This window comes from Cebidichthys violaceus, unplaced genomic scaffold (genome assembly GCF_023349555.1).
Source record: "Cebidichthys violaceus isolate CVI_PGR_0920_01 unplaced genomic scaffold, fCebVio1.0.p SCAF_12, whole genome shotgun sequence".
Lineage (NCBI taxonomy): Eukaryota > Metazoa > Chordata > Actinopteri > Perciformes > Stichaeidae > Cebidichthys > Cebidichthys violaceus.
The window spans coordinates 14619163-14642514 of NW_027176285.1; the positions used below are offsets into that span (position 1 = coordinate 14619163).

At 43.7% G+C, this 23352-nt stretch overlaps 1 protein-coding gene across 2 annotated transcripts; it reads left to right on the forward strand.

The window, feature by feature from the left end:
• The first annotated feature begins 1905 nt into the window (after window positions 1–1905).
• ttll11 (tubulin tyrosine ligase-like family, member 11) lies at window positions 1906–21986 on the forward strand. 2 transcript variants are annotated; one of them, XM_068706628.1, is made up of 10 exons: window positions 1906–2886; window positions 5399–5498; window positions 6037–6170; window positions 8333–8623; window positions 8711–8995; window positions 9342–9437; window positions 9564–9676; window positions 17561–17803; window positions 18460–18566; window positions 20302–21986. In XM_068706628.1, the coding sequence occupies exons 1-10, from the start codon at window positions 2326–2328 to the stop codon at window positions 20613–20615; spliced, it is 2244 nt and encodes a 747-aa protein (XP_068562729.1). In that variant the 5' UTR covers window positions 1906–2325; the 3' UTR covers window positions 20616–21986. The 2 variants fall into 2 exon arrangements, with proteins under 2 accessions (XP_068562729.1, XP_068562730.1); XM_068706629.1 differs by having other exon boundaries at window positions 18699–20393.
• The last annotated feature ends 1366 nt before the right edge of the window (window positions 21987–23352 follow it).

A 23352-nucleotide genomic window follows, 5' to 3' on the forward strand; every position in this document is an offset into this window, starting at 1 on the left:
AGTGTATCATGTTTTGATTGCCATGGCTGATGGTTTAGTTGTGGATAATCACAAAGTTCCTTGATTGTGTTACTTGTTTAAATGATGTGATAGTCATAAAGGCAGGTGCTCATGTTTGTCACAAGTCCTGCATTTTTTTTTTTTTGGGGGTGGATTTCTTTTTACGGGCTTCCATACAAATCTGTTGAGCCAACTTACTGTATATTTTCAGGCTGTTGGGTGCAAATGAGAACTCATCAGTGATTTTATACATCAAAATGTATTTTACACATTAAAATATTAAACGTGACAGTAGCACAACTTAGTTTTAAAAACAAGCATGACATCATTTTTATGAATTTAAAATTTGAATTAATTCAAACACACACATTCAATTCAATTTATTTTTGTATATCACAAATTACAAATTTGCCTCAGAGGGCTTTATAATCTGTACACATGTGACATCCTTTGTCCTGGAACCCTCACATCAGAACAGGAACAACTCCCCCAAAAAACTCCTTTAACGGGGAGAAAAGAGGGAGAAACCTTAGGGAGAGCAGCAGAGTACAGTATCAGTTGTGTGTTCATTAGTTATTGTATCTTTGTGAGGACTAGTTTGAGTTTTACACCTTTAAAAGTGAAATCACTTCACTTCTCAAGTGTAGAATCAAGTCTTAATCCTCACATAGAAACAGGGAGCAGGGCATTAGAAGAGTTTGTACCATTTGTTCTTCTTCTTCTGCTTGTTGGTGATCTGGCTCTGAAGATCTTTTTTCTGTGGCCTCGAGGGACGACTTCTCCTGCTGCCAAAGGAGACGCTCAGTTTCTAACAGATCTTCTGTCTTTTTCCGGGTCGCTTTGATCCCGTTTGTCTCCGCTCTCTGTACCTCCAGCTGGGCTTGGGACGTCTGGTCCCTTTCGAACATCTGCGTAGCTTCCTCCTCCAATGTTTGAAGAGCAGCTATGGTCTTCAGCTGGGCATGATCGAGGTCCCTGGAGGTTTTTTCCAGGTGTGCCGTGAGGGATGACTGTTCCTCAAAACGGAGATGCTCCCTTTCTAACAGATCTTCTGTCTGTTTCAGAGCTGCTTTGATCCCGTTTGTCTCCGCTCTCTGTTCCTCCAGCTGGGCTTGGGACTTCTGGTCTCTTTCGAACATCTGAGCAGTCTGGAGCTTTTCATTCTCCATCTTGTGCTGTTCAAGTTCAGCCACACAGGAGGCTCTGGTCTCCTGCAGGATGGAGGCTTTCTCCTGCTCCCACTGGAGACAGTCAGCTGCAAACTTATTCTTCACCTTTATCTGCATCTCCAGGTGGGTCTGCCTGGCTTTCTGCCTCTGGTCACGTTCAGTCTTTAGCTCCTGCTGGGTCGCCTTCGGAGCAATCTTTACAGAGTAATAAACAATTACATGAAATATACAAATAAATAAATAGAGACACAATGATCTGACTTTTTCCGTCCCTATACCGATAATGAAACCTGGGCTGTGCGTATCTGATACCAAAAAAAAAAAAAAAACCTGATTTTTTTTGTGAATAATAATATTTGGTTGAGGATATTGAACTATTGTTTGCTCGAAAGGGGGACACAGCCCCTGAGACATGGCATCCCCTTATTTCCTTCAAGTGCTGTCGGAAAAAAAATACAATTTCAAAGCAGATACCGATTGAAAGGATAACTAGCACGGCTTCAGAAGATTCTATTGCTAACAACCAACCAGTAAAATGAACACATCAATACATACATATTATTGTTGTCAGCTCTATGTAGCATTGGTTTGGCTTTCTATGTATAGCTAATGTGCGATAAGCATGAAGATGAAGCAATAGCGCCTTCCGAAAGCTGGTATTTACGAGGAGCCTTAAACGCAGCATCAGCTGGGCTCTAACGGGCTGCTCTGCCTTCTGCTGCTGCTGCTTCCGAGCGGCTCTGCTGCTTCACAACACAGCGACGATAACACACACACACACACACACACACACACACACACACACACACACACACACACACAGAGCAAGAGGACCGTGGCCACCATTGCAACGCTGGTCAGCGCTAGAACAGTAGACAACCGTCCGCGTGAGGTAAAGTCTGTCATGAGTTAAAGGTAGACCCATATGTCAGCTAACGGCAGGTTGAGCTATCTTCAAGTAGCTAGGTTAGCTACAAGTGCTGCCACTAGCACAGCGAGGCTCAGTCACCGCCGGCTTGTTATTGCCTCCTTTTAATTAGCCACCTAAGCTAGCAATGCGTCCTGCATTGTTTCAGACTAACGTTAGCTCGGATCATTGCACTCGGTGGCACAACTGTGCCCTGCCCAGCAGCGCACACTCGTAGCATTGCGCATAATGAGCGATCGTTATGTAAAAGTAGAGATCCGAGTGGAGGAGATGAAATCACTGGGCGAGGATGCAGAGAAGAAGGAGGAGGGTGTGGATGCGGAGCAGCAGGTGCCGGTGTGTTCTCCCCTTGCTTCTGCCTCGCCGGACCCGTCTAGCGTCACCGTAGCCGGCAGAGACGCGTCCAACGCCTCCATCGCCTGCAGACATCGGGTTAAAAACCGAAGCAAGCTGGGAAAGGACGCCAAGAACTCCTGTGGCAAACACACCTCGGACGTGTCACTGCACGGGTCTGTGGTTTCCGCGCACGTTGGAGGAAAAAACCTGAATAGACTACTAGGGCACGAGCGGACGCTTCACGTCAAAGGGACGGGGAAAGTACTGCAGGGCAAGTTGGAGACCAATGGGAATTACGCGAACATCCAACCGTCCAAGAACAATCAAGAAACGCGCCGCGAGGACGGATTCAAAGTGGCGAAGAAGAGAAGACCAGTGACGGTGGACATCTCCAAAGCCAAAACTTCCCTGGAGGCCCTCAAGTTAAGCGTCAAGCAGCTGAAGTGGAAAGAGGTGCCCTTCATACTTTTCTCTCTCGTTGTTTAATGTTATGCCACCAATGTTCTTTACAGGTTTTTTTTTTTTTTTTTTTATTCCCCATGGAACAACAAGGTGCTGGTTTAACAACCAGAGGAGAGGATCTCTGACATCAGCTGCATTAGTGTTTCACGTGGATGACAACCAGCTTATTAGGCTTTTGGTCACGAACGCGCGCGGATGGAAACCTCTGTCGCGCTGCTCTCCAGCTATGTGCCGTTTAAGAACTAGCTCGTCTGCAGAGACGCTCAAAGCTCTGCAGATGTTAGGACTGCACATTTTTGAGTGTTATCTTTTGCAAGAAAGTTTGTCCCACTTGATCTTAAATTACCGAGTTATTTCATGCAAAATGCGTGTTAAACTTAATAATGCAATCAAAGGAAACAGGTTATAAATACTTTATTTCAGTACTTCCAGCTTTTAAACGCTTGCATGTACTTGTCATGAAATATACATGCGTGCACTACAGAAGGTGGCCAAACTGATCTGTCAGGAGATTTGTTTCTACTCGTCTAAACATAAAATGGCACCGAGCGTCTATGTGGACAGTGTAAATGGATCAGCGTGGTCACAGTTGTTTTTTTAGGCCGAGTTATTTCGATCTCACACGCTTAATTTTCTGCGAAAGGCCCTGAGACCGGATCGTTTTTTGGCCGATCGCGTGGCAGCCTAACAAGTCAAGCTAGTCGTTGTAAATGGAGTGATCAATTGAGAACATAGTTGTAACTTGGCCCATTATTAATTCGATGACACGATCACCTTTTAACCCGACGATGCCGGTTTGCCTCTGATGTATAAATGACAGCGGATGGGAGCGGATGAAAGTTGTTCTTAGATTGAAAAAGCAACGGCACTGAAACATTCATGAGAGGGCTAATTCATCCAGTTCTCCTTTTCTTCCCGAGCCACGGACACCATCTGGGTCCATGTGAATGCGATGCAGGTAATACCGGCTATCGTTAACACGCTCTCCATTATGCACGAGGAGTAAAGAAGTTCATCGCGATGACACCGGTCGAAGTAAAGACTCTACTTAGTATCACCTGTGACCAGGCCGTGACACTTAAACCCTTTCCAGGCCCCGGTACCTGTATCGGTGTCGGTAGACAGAAGGCCGATACATTACCCCGGCGAGGGCGTTACGGATCCTGCGCTGCTTTTGAAAGCACCTGTCGACGTCGTTTTTTTTTTGAAGGGGAGTCGAAACTCCAGCGGCCCCGTCTGGCAATTCTGAAATGAACACTGATCGCTGTAACTCAAAGCACTGGTGTGGGAGAACAAAAATAATAGAGCGATGGATGCAGCGATGGAGATTTTACGTTGCTCGTTTGGTCAATTTACACCCAACATCACGACTACATCTGCAGTCGTTTTCTGGCCTTACAGACAGCCCGGCAACTGACTTTCAACATGCGGCCTTCTCTCACACGGTGGAAAAATGATTAGCCTTAAGCGCCCTCTAATCCAATAGACGCTCAGTCCTCCTCCAGGCAGAGACAGGAGCCTGAGGGTCTGAGGGACAACTTGAGAACATGAGACCAGTGACTGTGCATTCAGCCGTTAGGATGCTACAGGACCCGGCCACCCGGAGGCTGCCATATTTAGGAAACAATAACCGGTATAACTGATAATATAATAATAACCGAGACTATTTACTGGAGGCATGAAAGACGTGCCGCAGCTTCAAATGTCCTCTATGCGGCTGCATTTGTGCTGCGGTACAATAGTCAGGATTTCTGTTGGGTTTTTTTTTGGGGGCCCTGATTCCTAGAAGCTGCTCGGATTAATTGGACTTCCTTCCCTGATGCGGTGACACGGTTGTACGTTTGGCATCTGCGCGGCGGTATTTATAGCAAGCTGTTGGCTGTGGAGGAGCAGGGTTTCCCCCGTTTCGCACACTCTCACGCTAACTCATTAATGAGATGCTACTCTGTCAGAAGGGCGATCTCATAGCCGGGGCGCTCTTATAGTAAGTCCAGTGGTGACCTTCTCGGTACGACTTGAATACACTCAATAAAACCCAGTAGTTGAATGCCGTGTGGGTAAATACAGAATCAAGCCAGTTTGACACTTCAAAATGGACATTATTCAGAACTCGGTGGTGAGACGTAGCACAGCGGCTTCAGTCAGAGGTCCAAACACTTGCGTTGTGAAAAGCTGCGCCTTCAGCCGGTAGGATTTCCTAGCTCCTCTAAACCCTTTTTTTTTTTTTTTTTTTTTTTACGGTATCACCTCGTCGTCTTTCCCCCCCAGCTCATCACAACAGAGCACGCACTAGTCCCACCTATAGGCAAGATTATCCCTGCTCTCTGGGATCACCGGGAGGACAACCCCCCCCCCCCCTCCCCTCCCCTCCCCCGCCAATGTGCTGAGTCATTCTCTCATTTACAGATGCAAAAAAGTGTTTTTTTTTATTGTTTAAAATCCTCCTTTATTCCCCCTCTGTTCCTGTCTCCCCTCTCTCTCTCTCTCTCCCCTTTTTCTTCAGTTTCCTCTGGGAAGACGAGCTCCCTGTGACATCTACTGGCACGGCGTTTCCTTCCATGACAATGAAAACATCGTCTCGGGCCAGGTGAACAAGTTCCCAGGTATTTTCTCGCCGCGCTCTCGTCTTCTGTGACACCCACCCCACCCCCCCCTTTCCTGTAGATTCAAGGTGCGCCGCAGCGAGGCTCGTTGAACTGTAGGTGGAGAGACGGCTTCATTCCGTCTCGCAGCGCATTCATTCGGTATTCAGTAATCACAGCAGGAGGGATTTAGATTTAGTTAAACCCTCGCTGATCCTCATCGCTCCGGCGCTAACCTTTTCATGCCATGGCAATAATCGTTACTTTAGAGACTCTGGAGATTATTGTATTAGTAACGGATGCACGTCACTTGAGTCTCCTGGCTCGCATTTATCTCGCACTATCAGTGCATTATATGATACTTGTGTCAGATTGAGTTATATCTCCTTACAAGGTCGTGTCTGTTTACCTTCCTCCCGGTCCTTCTGCAGATTGCATTTGCTTTTCTGTAGCAGTACAACTTCCTTTGACGACTGTCTCCCGAAATGCATTTTTTTTTTATTGATATCTTGCATGTCTGGCCTCTTCCATTTATTCTATGTGAAACGGTGCGTTTCAGGAATGATGGAAATGCTGAGGAAGATCAACCTGAGTCGGGCAGTGAGGACCATGCAGGAGTTGTTCCCAGAAGAGTACGACTTCTATCCCCGCTCCTGGATCCTGCCCGAGGAGTGCCAGCAGTTTTCCACCCAGGTTTGGCTGCGTAACCAACGCGTCACGATATTTCGGTATTTCTGTCCAAACGCTGGATACTGCATGTTGTCTGAGTAGAAATGAAACTGTAGGTGGTAAGAATAAGATGGCAAAAATATTTAGATTTGATTGTATGCTTGAAAAAGGCCATTATAATAAAAAAAGCATGAGAAAATAAATGCTTTTACTTTTGTATTTAACCTTTATTTAACATTATAAATTGGCCAAGGCGGCAGCATATAAAGTTGCAGACAAAAAACCCCCACATAAATCATGCAACGGATAAAAAAAACAACTTTAAAAGATAAAGGTAACAGTACTAAGAAGGCTAAAATACGCTAAAAAGACACAGCAGCGTCAGACCAGGTGTTACTAGTATCATTAGCGAGGACTACATTCCATTTAAGGGCCCCAATAGGCCATGCTAGTAAAGTCCACAAGCATTACAGCATGACCCTGGACCTGGAGCAACTAGATGGAACGTAGTTTTCATTAACATCATTAGTTACTTCTGTAGTTCTCCTGCTGTCACAAACCAAAAGTCTTCTCCTTTGACAGACCGTCTTAAGTGGCTCGAGCTGAAAACATAAAGGCTCCTATATTTGGGACACGCAGCAGCAGATTATGTCCATTAGAGATGAGGATGGCGAGACGAATTCCCAGATTAGGATTTCAAAATAAAAGACACCTCTAAAAAGTAAAGCCAGTGTGTTCTGTCTGCCGTCTTGCTTCCTCTTAATTTTCAAAACTTGGCACATTTTTATCAACGACGACACAGACGCGCTGTTGAGGCGTGCACTGTTATCTTTACAGTACCGGCGCTTCTTGTTTCTCCCTCTATTAATACTCACAGCAGTGTTTAAACGCTTTACTGTAACGTGTTGTTTGCTCGCTTCATTGCTCACTCTCCTTGAGGGGGGGGGGGGGGGGGACGGACCGTACCGTATTCATGAATGTTACCCTTTATGGTCGTCTAACACTGCTTAACACATGGCTGAATCTAGTGGGATTATTTTGTAAAGAAACTACGCCATTGAGGGCAGACACGTTCCCCCCCCCCCCCCCCCCCCCCCCCCCCCCCCCCCAACACAAGTTACATGAACTGAAAATACAGTAATCTGGATAAATGCTGTCAGTCCATTTAGGAGGATCAGACACTGTTTAAAATATGTATTTTTTTTTTTGTTATCAATTTTGGCAGGTAGACAAATATTTCTACTTGTCAATGCCGTGTACTTTTTCATTGCGCTTTTATTTTGGAGAATTAAATCAAATCTTTGATGCAATTGAAAGGGGCAGGTGGTCAACAAATGATATTTATTAAGTAAATCATATATAGCGACAATATATGTTCTGTCCAGCAGGGGGCACCAGAACATCACCGTTAACCTTCCCGTCTGGATTACAGCACACACACAGAACTTCTGCATCGCGGTGTCAAGGAGACGGCATTAGATCATTAAATGGTGCTACATCAAAGAACATCCAACTGAAACAGAATCAGAAAGCTCCGACTGGATGATTAATGTATGCTGTTGATTTGCTACACTTGACTCAAAGGTATCATTGATTGATGGATGACAAACTTTTAAGGACCTATGATGAATTTTTAAAGCTGGTCTTGGCACTTTATTTGAGGAGCTTTTTTTTCTCATATTTGTTAAAATTCTCTTTGCGTCCTGACGGCGATCAATAAATCAAATGCCGTCAGGCCCCGTAATCGTCCCGTCCAATCGTTCCAGTCAGTCCTGGTGAAGTGATTGAACGGCCTTCCTGCCCAGCGATGTCATTGTGCGTGACCGGAGTCTGTCTGTGAGCGCTAACGATAGCCGTGGTTGTTGTTTACAGTCATTATGATATTTTTGTTTCATGTGAATGAAACTTTAGTTGGATACGGTTCACGATGATCCTCCAGACAGTGCGCATTCATGAGTATTTTTTATTTTTTTTTAGGTTGGATATTTTCAAAATGCTGCTGGTTTCTCCAAAGTTGCCCGCCCCAGCTTTAACCTTTTTCAAAGCACCATCAAACAGACTTCACTGAAACTCGCCGATCTTGGCTTTGTACGTTCGACACAGTGGATGAAACCTGCGGGACTCCAGTGTTACCAACAAGGCCTTTTGTTAACCTCGCGCTTTCCCTCTCCCACCCGCTGCTGTAGATCCGCATGGTGAAGGAGAGCGATGCAACGCTGAACCCCACCTTCATTGTCAAGCCGGACGGGGGCTCTCAGGGGGACGGCATCTACCTCATTCGTGACCCCAGTGACCTAAAGCTCATGGTGGGTTCACAGGCCAAACAGGCGGTAGTCCAGGAGTACATCCAGAAGCCGCTACTCATCGACAAGCTCAAGTTCGATATCCGCCTCTATGTGCTGCTGAAGTCCCTGGAGCCGTTGGAGATCTACATTGCCAAGGAAGGCCTGACGCGCTTTTGCACCGAGCCCTACCAGGTAGCAGTGACGATGCCGTTAGTGCTTTGAAGTTGTTTATTCCCTTCGATGCTTAGAATTAAGGCCGCTCTTCTTCTGACCGTGCAGGAACCAAGCCAGAAGAACCTGAGCCACGTCTTCATGCACCTGACAAACTACTCCCTCAACGTCCACAGTGGCAACTTCGTGCACTCGGACAGCCAGAGCACGGGCAGCAAGCGCACGCTCTCCAGCGTGCTGTACAGGCTGGCGGCTAAAGGCGTCGACATCAAGAAGGTGTGGTCGGACATCATCGCTCTGGTGATCAAGACCGCCATCGCCGTGGTGCCCGAACTCAGAGTCTACTACCAGTCCGACATCCCACCTGGAAAACCGGGACCCACTTGCTTCCAGGTGGGTAGCTGCTGACATTGAGCTCCTCCTTCTGCATGTACAGCCCTGTGTGTAGCATTTAGGGGGATCTATTGGCTATAACTATATTTTATTTTGTGTATAATCACCTTTTAGCATTTCAGACTTTTATTTACTGTCCACTTTTATGCATTGATAAAACCAACCAGACCATTAACAGTTAAATGTATATTTATATAAATAGATGAATGTCGAGAGAAAATAAAGCAGACTAGACGACCACTTTCTGCAGAAATACGATACAATTATACAGATAATAGCTTGTTGCTACAGTTACAGTCTACTTTTATCCTAAAATACAAGTACAGAGTATGTGTTTGTGTCTTAGATATTAGGTTTTGACATCCTGCTGATGAAAAACCTGAAGCCAGTATTACTAGAGGTCAACTCCAACCCCAGTATGAGAATCGAACACGAACAAGAGGTGAGAGCGAACGTCAACCTCAGTGTTGTCATAGTATTGTTATCATTATTGTTCACTGCTGTACTGTGTGTGTGTGTGTGTGTGTGTGTGTGTGTGTGTGTGTGTGTGTGTGTGTGTGTGTCTCAGGTGACACCAGGAGTCTTTGAATACGTCCCCAGTCCAGTGGACGAAGAGGTCAAAGTGGGCGTGATCAGGGACACTCTGCGCCTCATGGACCCGGGCCGCAAGAAACCTTCAATGTAAATACTCACACTTTCACACTAAACACACCGTTTTGAAGTTCTTCCGTCGTCCTCTCTCTCTCTCTCTCTCTCTCTCTCTCTCTCTCTCTCTCTCTCTCTCTCTCTCTCTCTCTCTCTCTCTCTCTCTCTCTCTCTCTCTTTGTCTGCTGGCCCTTAAGAGTCCACTTCTAAGGACACGATACCTCACTCTGCCCATCCCCCACTCAGAGCCCATCTTCTGCACCACTCGACAGCTCTCCATAAGCCTGTTAAATGGAAAAATTTAATTCAGCCGAGCCAAAGTGGAAATTCACACATTACTGTACGAGTCTGGTGGCTCACTCTCTCTGGCCCGACCGGCCCTGCGTGGTGCCTGGCAATAAATCTCCTCTATCATTAGAGTTTGTGTTGTTGTTTTTTTCCCCCGTCTTCTTAATCTGTTTTTTGTCTATGACAAGAGGATTTACTGCTGCTATTCCGCCACCATCTCAATTCCTTGCCTCCCTCCTTCCCTCACTTCTTTCCTCTCCAGATTATCTTCTATATCAGATATTTGATCTGCTTTGTTCTGCAAGTGACAGGGGTATCTTCTCCGGGATAATACCCACTTAACTATTTCATTCATGACCAGTAACGCGTTGGTTTAATGCGCCTATGATACCTTTAATCCCCGTCCCTCCCGCATTGCTATATTTCCATCCAGCTAGAATCAGCAGAACCACGTCTTGTACTTGTCTGGGGATGAAACACAATACTGTATAATGTAGTGAACACATTTAGAATTCTGAACACTAATTCCTATGTATGTACTTTTAGAGATCCCTAATCCTTTAATCTGATGTCCCTCATACTTTTTATGTTTGACTTAGAACTCAGGGGAATACTCACTTCACTGTTTTAGAGCTTAATCGATTGACAGAAAAGTAAGTTGCAAATATTTTTTATAAATAGTTAACCAATTAATCATTAAAGTAATTTTTCAATCATTCCAAAAAATAAACTGCATTTTTCAGAATTTTCAATCAATTGACAATAAAGATTACTGCTAGGACAATACATCGCCGATGCCAATATTAGGTTATTCCAGATATATATATATATATATATATATATATATATATATATATATATATATATATATATATATATAGGTATTAATGATATGTTGGCTTATAAATAAGAAAAAAATCCATACCAGAAATGCAAACGATATGTTGAAAATGTGTCTCAATTTAATAGATTGTTGCCAGAAAGCACCGAAAAGTTCACTTTCAGTACGTAACCTGTCACAAACAAAATCAAAGGATCCTTTTGTGTTATTGTATGGCCTGATTAATCATTTTCAATATCTATATTAAGGCACAAATCCAGTATTAATTGAGCTACAGTGAAGTAACTGTTGGTTGTAGCCCTACACTACATGTATGACAAATTCCAGTCTGGGTTCCGTAAAAAAACACTCTACTGAAGCCGCTCTCCTGAGGGTTTCAAATCACATCCTCATGTCCTCTGATGCAGGTGACTGCTCTGTGTTGGTACTTCTCGACCTCAGTTCTGCAGACCGTAACATCTTGATTAAGAGGCTACGTGATTGGGTTTTAGACTGGTTTACATCATGCTCCACTGTCTTGTGGTGTACCGCAGGGCTCGGTTCTGGGGCCTCTATTATTCTCCCTATATTTGTTCCCTTTGGGACCGATTATTAAAACGTTATAATGTCGCCTATCATTTATATGCAGATGATATCCAACTCCATCTGTCATTCAACCCCAGTGAGGCGTTTGCATTAACTAGGACTGTGTAAATGCTATTGGAGACTGGACGGCAGAAAACTGCTTACAACTTAACCGGCACCAAGACAGAGGTTCTGGTCATTGCACCAGATGAGTTTGTCTCTACGATCAAGCAGAGTATTGGTCCACTCTCCTCTGCTGCCCATTGCAACCTGCGCAGTCTAGGGGTTATTTCTGATCGATCCATGTCGTTTGACCCCCGTGTTAAGCAACTGTCCAGATCGTGTTTCTTCCTCCTAAGAAGTATCAGCAAACTGAGATCTGCAGTATCAACAGCTGAACTAGAGGTGATCATACACGCCTGTAACACACTTTTGTCATCACTCAGTGTAGCTGCTCTTAACCGCAGATTACTCACTAGGACAAATCGACTCACATCATCCCCCCCATACTCCGATCCCTCCACTGGCTCCCTGTAGCATTTCGGATCCACTTTATAATCCTCACCCTCACTTACAGAGCACTACACGGCCAGGCTCCTACATTATGTGACTGTCCCACGCACTCGCCTTAAGACCCGCATTGACCGAGCTTTTGAGGCGGCAGCGCCGAGGTTGCAGAATGCTCTGCCTGCACCGTTCCTCCTCAGATTCTGTGAATTCATTCCAGAATCAGATCAAGACACACCCGTTCAGACTGGACTGGACTAAAAACTCATGTCCCAGGCCTGCTTTTAAACCACGTTTAAGGCAATTTTGTACTTTCTGTACTTTCTGTTAAGCACTTTGTGACTTATGTCTGTAAAAAGCGCTTTATAAATAAATCTCACTTACTTACTTACAATTTATAATTTTGAATGAAAGACCTATTTCATGTGATTTCTGAGCAGCATGTTATTAACTTAAGGAAGCAATGTTTGTGAAACATGTAACTTTTAGTTAATTAGTCCTAACATTTGATATAGGACGTTTAAATATACAATGATCTTTCAATGATTTATAACTTCACTGTTCCTTCTAGACACACAGTCACACAATTATAAGCCTCCTGGAGTCAATTAAGTAGTGAAAGAATATCTTTATTATACAATATCTTTATGAGAGAGTATCTGCAGTCAGCAGGCGTGTGGTGAGAAGAGGCTTAATAAGTCCAGACTGGAGAAGCTCAGTGATCTTTAATATGATGTAATTCAGTGTGTTTATAAAAGTATAGCACTGCTCATAATGAGCTGTTGAAGTAACAGGGATTTATGATGTGACAATTATGTTTTAAATTGATTTTTTTAGTAAACAATAATAACCACAATTAGTGGTAAATTACATTGTAATGAGATAAAATAGCAAGTACCAATAGTCTTGCAGGTGGGTTGCAGGTGTATGGGACGTGAGGTTAGAGATTTGGGATGCTGATGATAAGACTCTAATTACTCTGCTATTAAATAATATAAATCACTGATTAGCATTAACATTCTTGCTACTGCTAATCAATGACTGCAGATGGAAAGTCGACCCAGACTAGGCGTGACACTAAATCAGCGGCTGTCTGCTAAATTTCCTGGAGTACTTATCTTATCACAAATTAGTCCTGTAATATTGGAAAACAAACAAATTGGCGTTTCAATATGTTATCATACGTAATATAATCAAACTGCCTTAATAAAGCTGTTGTGCTTCCCATTAATATGTGCAACCCAAAGGTTTAGTATTGGCGTCAGGTCGTGATTGAAAGTAAGTGCGCTGACAGCTTTGCAGATAGTGACTGAGTTTTGTGGGTTAGGGGGTCCCCAACTAGCTCGTGCTAATATTTATTGAATTAGCCATTAGATTGGACATGCTCCAAAAACTGTAATCATCACCGTAGCCACCGACTCTGGCACGGAATGAGATCTCGTTAATCATTCGGTCCCACAGTGTGTCCTCCGTCTGTTTACATGGGCACGAAGGCAGACGCATTGTACGATCATGTTTGTCTGCTAGAAACACACATTTTTGTGAATTCTGTCCATTTGAAATCAAGTTATTTGTGTGTAAAGATGTGGCACCAATGCCGCAGTGTAATCATACTCCATTACAAGTAGAAGTCCCGCATTGAAAATGCTCGGTAAATAAAAAAATAAGTGCGGCAAAATGTATTTTGAGGATGAAAAGCAAAGTTGCTCATTCCTCAGAAATGATATCTTATATACTCTTATTTATGACATAATTAGTGTCATTCTGATGATTCTGTTGTCACAAGCTAAATCAGTTTGAACCACTGGTTTAATTTGAACACTGCCTTGTATTTTGTAAGATAATTATGTTTATTTATGTGCTACCAATATTAACCAGAAACCCCATCTGTCAAACTTCAGTAGTTGAGTAAAGAATACAATATTTCCCTCTGGAATGCAGTGGAGTAAAAGCATAAAGTCCCACAAAAATTGTAAAACTCGAAGCTAAAAGTTTCAGCATCCAAGATCCACGTAAAAATTTACAAAGTGAACAAAGCTCCGATTAACACAAACAAACTCCAGCGGCTGATTAATGGAAATAAGCAAGTATTTTGCATTCGATCCAGACAGAACAAGGATTGGTGTTTCAACAGTTTGCTGCACTATTATGCTTCTCAGGGATTCATATGCATAGATTTACATTCAGTTCAGTTACATTGTAATGAGGACGGACTGATTTGACTTCCTGTTCTTCAGAAAACTTTCACAATCATTAACAAGTAGTCGTTGGGAGCACAAACAAAATGTTCCCAGCGTCGTTACGGGAGGTTAAGTAATTAGTTTGGCGAACAGATGGTGCACCCGTAGGTAAATATACTTGTGTTGTGGTCTCTGACAGCTGTTCTGCAGCGGGATGGATGGGATTCAGTCATTCAGAACGCAAAAGTTTGGACTGAAGTCACCCGCGTGTGAATTTGACTTGTCAAGATAAAGCTTGAAGGAGAGCCGAGAAGTGACCAGACACACAACACTAAGGTGCTGTAAAATAAAAGATGTCGCTATGTAAAGGAGACGGAGTGAGAACTTATACAAGAGAGATAAGTAAATCCAAAATGGGGGGGGGAGTGTCATTTTTGGAGAACCTCATTTTAGAGGTAAACGGGGGAACTGTGAGGCGGAGGGTGTGATGTGAGGGACTCTTCTCACACCCAGCTCATTAATCCTGTGCATGAGGCCTCTGTGGGTGATTTATGAGCCATTATGAGAGGTGTGTGGGTGAGAACAAAAAGATATTCGTTGGCAACCGTTTCTTAAAATACGGTGCGAGGGAAACAATTACTAAAGCATCGTCTGCATAAAGAAAATGCTGAGGAGGATGAATTATGTGTCCAAATGTTTTTAAAGTTAGTGTCACTGTGGAAGCTTTGATTAACACTCTTGGATGCAGTAGAAACCAGTTGGAGAACACATTGACACGTCTTTTTAGGTTAATATGTAGAACGTGTTAGCAAAGAGTCATCGAGGGTTCCTCGTTATGGATCATGTTCTTTTCTAGCTCTGTTTTTGGTCTCTTAAGATATCCGTCTCTTTATTTCTGAAATGCTCCGCTATGTTTTCCAGCTAGTCTCTATCTGATTCTTGTGGTTGCATTGGTTAGGAACAAGGGAGAGAAGTTTTGCTTTTAAATAATTTACACACACACACACACACACACACACACACACACACACACACACACACACACACACACACACACAAAAAAGAAGGTGTATTGTTAACCTGTGGGAGGCTAATTTGTCCTGTGTGTTTAGGTATGACTCACACTCGGGGGAGAAAAGCTCCGGCGATAAATTCAGATTTCTGAAATGGAGATCCGTGTGCATTTGATTTATTTTCATTGACACATCTGGCACTTTTTTAAGCCTTTCCACGGTGCGTAAAAGCTTTGAAGATGTATTCACCAGGAGGACGGAAATTGCATTTACGCCGAGTAATGACAGCTAAATTAGGCCCTAACCCTCCTCACGTACGCTCAACTAACATTTGGCACCGGGCCTCTGTATGTCTTTTTAATAACCTGCCATTCTTCACCTTTTACCCCCCCCCCCCCCCCTCCCCTCGCCTCGCCAGCCATCATTCTCTTCTCTTCTCTCTCTCTCTCTCTCTCTCTCTCTCTCTCTCTCTCTCTCTCTCTCTCTCTCTCTCTCTCTCTCTCTCCGTCTGCTGGGAATGTTTGCCGACGCTCCCTTCGCTGTCTGCCTGGCTGTCAGCTGTCCGTTTTCAGCCTGAGCTGGTCCTGTCTAAAATACATGTGGGTGGTGTCCTTCTGGCTGCTGAGGGATGATTGATTCTATGAAACATTTGGCAGTGCTCTCTCTCTCTCTCTCTCTCTCTCTCTCTCTCTCTCTCTCTCTCTCTCTCTCTCTCTCTCTCTCTCTCTCTCTCTCTCTCTCTCTCTCTCTCGGTGCCATTCACACTGCTTACTAATTCATGGAGAAAGAAACAGCCTCATAAAAGTACGCAAGCAGCACTGTATCCCCTCGACTTGACTTGAACGCACCGTTGTGCTTCTCTTTGTTGCGTGCGAGTCGTTGCGTTGACCGTTGGAGTCCCACACAGTTGTTTTCACTTATCCTCGCTGATGAGGCCTTTGCTGGGAATTATTTGAGGTCACAGCACCTGAGGGGGGGGGGGAGTAATAGAAATGATAAAGGTGTAATTGGCACTGCCCCACAGTGTGCATACAAGCTAGCAGGAGAGAGGGAGGGAGATGTCAGTCAAGCACAGAGTACACACACACACACCCACACATTCCTGAGGTTGAAAACAAAAACTTCACTTTCTATGAGGAGCTTTGAATCCTTCAGGGAAGATGCAAAATGGGTAAGCTGGCGGCGCGAGGCAGGTGAGGAGGGCAACATGGACCGATATGCCTGGAAAAAAAATGCAGGGAATTACACGTCAAGTTAACAAACGTGCATTTGATGAAGACTGAAACTCCTCGTGGGTGTCTTTTTAATATCTAGTGACTGATTCAAATTTAGAAATTACAAAAAGTCACCTCAGGGTGTTTGCAATGCTCAGAAAATGTACCGTATATATATATATATATTCATGTTTTTACAGCTGTTCCTTTTGTAATGATTGTGAATGAGGTCAAAGTACTGTTGTTCGCATGTGTGACTATCTGTTACACCAGAACCGCCCCACAGTCCAGCTCCCGTCTCCTGACCACAGGAGAGTGATAGCATGAATTTATGGTCGATGGATTTTTTTTTTTTTTTTTTTTTTTTTTTGGCCCAATTTAAGTACCTGATATAAGTGCTTTTATATTTCTGCCTCATCAGCATTCAGAGCATCAAACGTGATGTCCATAATTAACCTCTAAAAGCACCATTTGTCCTCCATCAGCAGTTGCAATGGAATTGGCAACATTGGTCTTTTTTTCCAAGTGCAGACTAATGTCCCATACAGAGTAAAAACCCCTGCAGAGATCCAGTGTAGTAATTAAATGTCCCCCGTCTTTCTGGGCTGTTTTTTTTTTTTACTGAAAGATCTGTGTCAGATTTTGGTGGATCTATTGGAAGAAATGGAATATCATATTAACACGTATGTTTCCCTTGGTCTCTAATACCCTGAAAATAAGAATTGTGTTTTTGTTCCCTTAGAATGAGCCGCTTTGACACGATAGACAAACCGAACACACGGGAGAAGTTTCAGTTGGTTGCAGTCTGCAATCTCACCTCTAGAGGCCACTAAATCCTAAACTCTGGACGTTTAACTAGTATCCAAACTTGGTGGGAAGAATCAACTTTGTCTTCATAAAAATTCAAAGCTGACGTCTTAATTCTAAATGCCACAGCGTGCAGATCCATCATGCTACTAATGCAGTTAATGACGGTGGAAGTAATCACAGATGGTAAAAAAGGCCGTACGGAGGCTGTGGGTGGACAGAGTGCAAAGAGAGTTATTTATCCTTCATACAACATTATTCTTCCACTTTCTCCTGCCAAGCCAGGCTGATCGGGTGATCTGTGACTCCGCTGAGAGCTTTCTGGGTTGGCCTTTGTGTTCTTGTGCTTCAGTCCTGCAGGGCTAGAAGACGGTCCCTTTGGAGTCTTTAAACCTCCACCATCTGTCAACCTGCTCGTCATTTTAAAATGCCGGCCATTTAAATACAATGCATAGCATATGTTTGTTTTCTGCTATTATCTCTGTCCTATCATTTTATGGCCATAGTTCCCAACTGAGGCCCGGGGGGCTCGACCACGGAGAGGAGATTCCCATGGAGGCGGAGCCACAAGAGAGGAGCCCGGACGAAGGAGCTCTGCCCTCGCTGTGTCTGAAGCAGGTCTACCCCAAGTACACCAAACAGTTCAACTACCTGCGGCTGGTGGAGCGAATCGCAGTTCTGTTCATCCGCTTCCTCGGGGTCAAGGGCAACATGCGCCTGGGCCCCACCGCCTTCCGAACTTTCATCAGGTGCACATTATTTCATTATTTCCTGGGGGTTTGAAACAGACGATCACAGTTGTGAAAAGTTAAAGTTACATTTCCTTCTAACAACTCCCGACATTCCTACTCCACGTACAATTCCCGAGACTCCTCTTCTACAACTGCTTCACTCAGAGCAGCTGTCGATCACAGCCGTCAATCACGACGTCTCGCCCTCTGTTCACGGCAACCAAAAAAAAAGTATCGAAACCAGACTTACCAGAAAAATACATCCGTGTGATAATAACTACCTAAAATGACAGAAACTATCTTTGGGGGAAATTGACTTGACATGACCTTTTTGATTTATTACTCCTGTGATGTTTCGGCTTCACTTCATGTTGTGAATCTTTATGTATAGTCTAAGGTTACACAAGGTGTTCTCCCATGAGAAAAATCTAAAACCAAAATGGAGGAATTTATTTTTTATTTCACGATGACGCCCCATATCTTTAATTTCACTTAAGTTAACTTTTTTCCCATACAGGCGATTCTAATGGTGCCCTAAAGACCTTTTCCTTCCTTTTTTAGTAATACAAATACCATAAAGAATACTTGTTATGTGTTGACATTAAGGATGACTAAATGTGACTTCAGTTGGACTTCTAACACATTGACTGACATGATTTCCTGGATGCTTGTAGGACCTGTAAGCTGAGCAACAGTAACTTCTCCATGGCTTCAGTGGACATCCTCTACATAGACATCACACGTCGATGGGCAGGAACCATGCCCGATTCTAGAGAAGCAGGTGACACACACACACACACACACACACACACACACACAAAGAAACTGCATGTGGAGGACAGAGAGCCGGGGTATCCTTGAGACTCGGAGCAAATGATGTGCTTGGAGATAATTGCTTGTCATTCTTTGTCAGATTCCCTCTGACACCGCGCTGCCGTAATTGAAATGAGCCGAGATCACAATGTGGCAGCGAAGAGACAATCCGACATGAATTATTCAGACGCTGCACCTTGCAAGGAATGTTTGCGACGGTAAAGCGGATGGATGGAGATCACATGGAGCGGGATGGAAGGGTCTGTACAGAGGAGATTGTGGGCTGAATTCAGAATGAGCTCATACGTATTCAGGGAGACTCTGGGAGAAGTGTCAAGGTCTGTTATTTCTGTGTATGTGCTGCGGAGGATTTGTGGGGACACAAGATGGGGAATAAAACTTATCGTTCGTACTTACAAATCAAATTATTATGTTTTTATGGTTGGTATGCAGCAACATTTTAAAAGGACGCATGAGGCAATTTATGAAAATGCTTTCTTGCAACAGATTAACAATTTAAATAAAGATAAACTTTATTGTCCGTCACAGTGCAACATAAATTCTCCGTTGACAGAGCGCAGCATCAAACAAACCATGCATGTTTAAAACATGTTTGAAACACACACACACACACACACACACACACACACACACACACACACACACACACACACACACACGTAAAAAAGGACTAAACTGTTAAACCTATGGTTGACAATTACAATACCATTGATTTTCTGCACATTGGTCTTCCTCCTCTAGGTGGACAGTAACAGAGGCTGCAGTAGAACATATTGAGGAGACCTTCTCTTGTTTTCTGAACACTTTATTGTTTTCTTATTTCATCCTTTGACCTTCAGTCACTCTGACTTCAGCCCCCTGTAGGCAAGATCTGAACGTTATGAAATTAAGATGATAAAATGATTAAATCCTCTCATTCCCTCTGCTTTACCCGGTCTCTACCCTTCTATAGCAGCAGTTCAATGCTTTAACAAGGCGTTTATCTGGAGGACACTGTTCTTCTCTCGGTTGATTTGTATGTACATTTGCAGTATATTAATATCTGAATTGTTATTTACCAATCTTCAAATGTTAATCTACAGCATCCCAAATGTGCGTTCAAGGGCTAATGATGTTAAATTTACATTTCAGGAGAGACTCTGCTGCGTACTATCTGTATGTATTTAAAGAAAAACAACTGGAGCAGCACCTAAAACGTGGCCATTATTACTCATGACTACATACTTTTTAAATGTGTTGATCAAATGTGTGTATATATATATATATATATATATATATATATATATACACTGTATATGAGAAAATCACCTCCTCGCCGCCGACATAAACTCAGCAGGAGCTCCCCAGTATCATCAGTTTCTCCCCCAGACCCATGAACCCATGCATCTAATGTCACTACCATGTCATACCGTTACCACTATCGCGCCGTGCCGCTTCACAGCAAGAAGCAAGAGGGTTTTGGGGTGAAACCCTTCGGCCGGCTCGGGCTCCTTCTTATCTCAGGTTTTTTCCGGCTCCTCCCACAGTCCGACGTCGTGCAGTTAGGTTCATCGGGGACATTGAGTTACCGGCTACCCGTCCAGGGTGTTGTTTGACAAACTATTGTCTTTTAAATTCCCTTTTAACGTTCCCTTCTTGCGAGCTTCTCCATCCTCGCCTTACCACGCTCTCTGTTTTTGCAGGTATGGGACTGCAGGCGTTTGTGGAAGCCTTTTTCCATCTGGCAGGTCGCAGGTTCAAATCCCTGCCGCTGAGGGAGCAGGTAGCGTCCCAGCTGGAGCTGTGCGAGGCTCAGCTCGAGTCCCAGACGGCCGTCGAAGAGAGACGCTCCGTGAGCTGCAGCAGGGCGATGCCGCGAGCCGCCAAGGCTCAGACGCTGGGCCACGCCAACCCTCTGCTCAACTCTCCGGCTCCCCTGAGAAGGGCGTCCAGCCAGGACTACCGGCTGCATCAAAGACTCAAGCCTCGCACGCTCAGGGCCAACGTGGAGAACTGACGAGGAAAGGGCTCCAACTAGGCAATCCAACACCCAAAACGCTGCCTTTGGCCTTCTCTACAGGAGCCGGGGAATCGGATGTCCCTCGCTCCTTCGCAGCTCCCACAACAGGAGCAAAAATGGGAGCTGAGAGGAAGGACTCGCTTGACCCCTGCTGGCTGACTTGCAGGACGACTGTTCTCGGCCTGACTGCTTTTTCTTTAGAGGAGGGAGATGTTGGTGCATTTCCTCCCCTTCCGGTGTGGTCTCACACCAACATCGTGGTCCTGTCAGGAGGAAGATACGGCTGCTTTAACATACTTACTGATTCTTCAGGGCAGCTACTTGCTTCCCTTCACCTTTCGCTTCTTGGCGACACACTGAAACCAACTTCTTTTTTTTTTTTTTTTTTCAGGGATAACACAACGCCATCCGGCTTCCCTTTCAATGCAGTTACACGCATCGCACATAAATAAATGAGTGCAAGGGAGTGTCCTCAGTGTGTGTATTACGTTCTTGAATTTGCACAACTCTTGGAACTACTACATTTGCACAGAAATGGATGTGAGGGTGACTGAGCGTTTTGGGGGTTAGGGGGTTGTATTGTGTATGTCTGAGTGCGTGTGTACTGTACTGTATTTATTTGCGTTAAGCTCAATGGTTGAAAGCCTATTTACAGCCAGCGGCTCAGCTGTGCGTCCCGGCTCCGTGATGCCCGTTAGTGATGAGTTAAGTGAATAAGTATTCAAAGGGAAAAGGCCAACGCCGCCGCTCACGCTCTTTCAGTTCAGCAGCTATTCCAGTCAGGCTGCCCTCAGGCCTCCCAGCCCGTCACGTTTTAGGATGATTACTTTGTAGCCATTGGGGAATTAATTGCATGGCACAATTCAATCAAATGCATTGTTTCTTAAATGTGATCCAGATAGCGTTTGTAGTAAAAAAAAAAAAAAAAAAAACGTCCAATGTGCGACGTGGCGACACACAAAACGATGCCACCGGATGCCAACGAGAACGGTCATAGATGTCGCTGTCATTTTGAGGTATTTACACCGCAGTTACTCGCTGAACCATGACTTTTAAACTGTTGTTTTGTTTCGTTTACACCAACATTATTTAACTAATTTGTCACAGTGCAGACCAATAATTAAGTGCGGTGTGTGTGTGTGTGTGACACCAAAAAAACAATCAAACTTATTACTTAACCGCAATGCAGCTCTTTAACACGGACGGTGAGCTTAATGTGTGAAAGATGTCTGCTCCACGTACTGTGGGACTATCTCATTTACTTAACACGAAGTAGAGTTATGAGGTTATTAAGCTTGATCGTACATATGAATGAAATGTATTGATGGCACTGCAGAAAATAAAAGTCCTCTTGCTCCTTGAACTGAAGGTGTGTGTTGATGTGGTCACTTTTAACTTGGGCTTTCTTCGGTTTTTCTTCTTCTTCTTCTTTTGTCATACAAAATGATATCTTCTTTAGTGTTCTCATTCACCAAATATATCTTTTGAGCAAAGCCTCAAAGGCTGGATGTGCTTGTTGCTGCAACTGCTGTACACCATTACTGTGCTGCCTCTGAGTGAGATCCCCAATGGACTCATTAAAGGACACCATTTGTCACATCATTAGTGGTTGGTATGGTTTAATGGGCAGCACTTGTGGCAGTTTGTGCTATTTCCATCTCTGTGTTGAACAAGGCAGACCGATGAGCGTTTTTATTGCTCTGCATGTTCGTAGATTTTAGGTATGTTTCACAGCACAAACATCTGCCCACGTTTCCTCCACCTTTAGTTGCGGAGGCTGACGATGCCGGCTGATGCTGTACCGCCAGTGGTTTTAGGCTTCATAGTTTAGTTGTTGTTGTTGCCCTGTGGTTCAACAGCTGAGGTGTCAGTCAAAGATTTATTTTACCTTTTAGCTTCCATTGAAATTTTGTGCCGGTTTGCAGATCGGAACACGAATTGAACACCAGAAAACAGTCAATAGTGTGATAACATTTCCATGAACAGTTTACTCTATATTTAATGCAGCGCTTCTGAACAAGAGTATTAAAGATTTTATGATAACACACAGGCTTCTTGGACTTTAATTGCACACATATGACACTAAAACACTAAAATCAAAAGGGTGTTGAAGTGTTACAGCCTCAGTCTTTGAAGTTTTAAGGTTTTGACAGATGTAAGTGTGTTCGCTGCGATTAAAGCCAAAAAGCTGCGAATCTTATCGAAGTTTCTTAAGGCTTCATTCGCCCATCCCTACTATTTTTTATGATGGTTTTACGACATACTAAACTATGACATTTTCTATGACACATTTATAACACTTCCTTTTATGAAAATGTATCACAAAATACATGATGACTTTTTGATGACATACTAAACTGACTTTTTGTGACTATTGTTGGCATACTATGGTGTGACTTTTTCAATAGAGCTATGACTATTTCATGAATTCTTTCTAATGATCCCTTTCAACACATTATACTATGACCTTTAACTACATGCTATACTATGACCGTTTTTCACTGTTTTCGACATAATATACTATGACTGTTTTTGACAGGCTATACTATGACTGTTTTCGACATAATATACTATGAATGTTTTCGACATAATATACTATGACTGTTTTCGACATAATATACTACGACTGTTTTTCAATTTTTTTGACATGCTATACTATGACCGTTTTTCACTTTTTTCGACAGGCTATACTATGACTGTTTTCGACATAATATACTATGACTGTTTTTCAATT

Bases quoted from the DNA above. Each gene is read 5' to 3' on its own strand.
- ttll11 (XM_068706628.1), top strand. From the start codon at position 2,326: ATGAGCGATCGTTATGTAAAAGTAGAGATCCGAGTGGAGGAGATGAAA. The intron at 8,624-8,710 runs GTAGCAGTGACG...CTGACCGTGCAG, and splicing joins TTTGCACCGAGCCCTACCAG to GAACCAAGCCAGAAGAACCT. The intron at 9,438-9,563 runs GTGAGAGCGAAC...TGTGTGTCTCAG, and splicing joins GAATCGAACACGAACAAGAG to GTGACACCAGGAGTCTTTGA.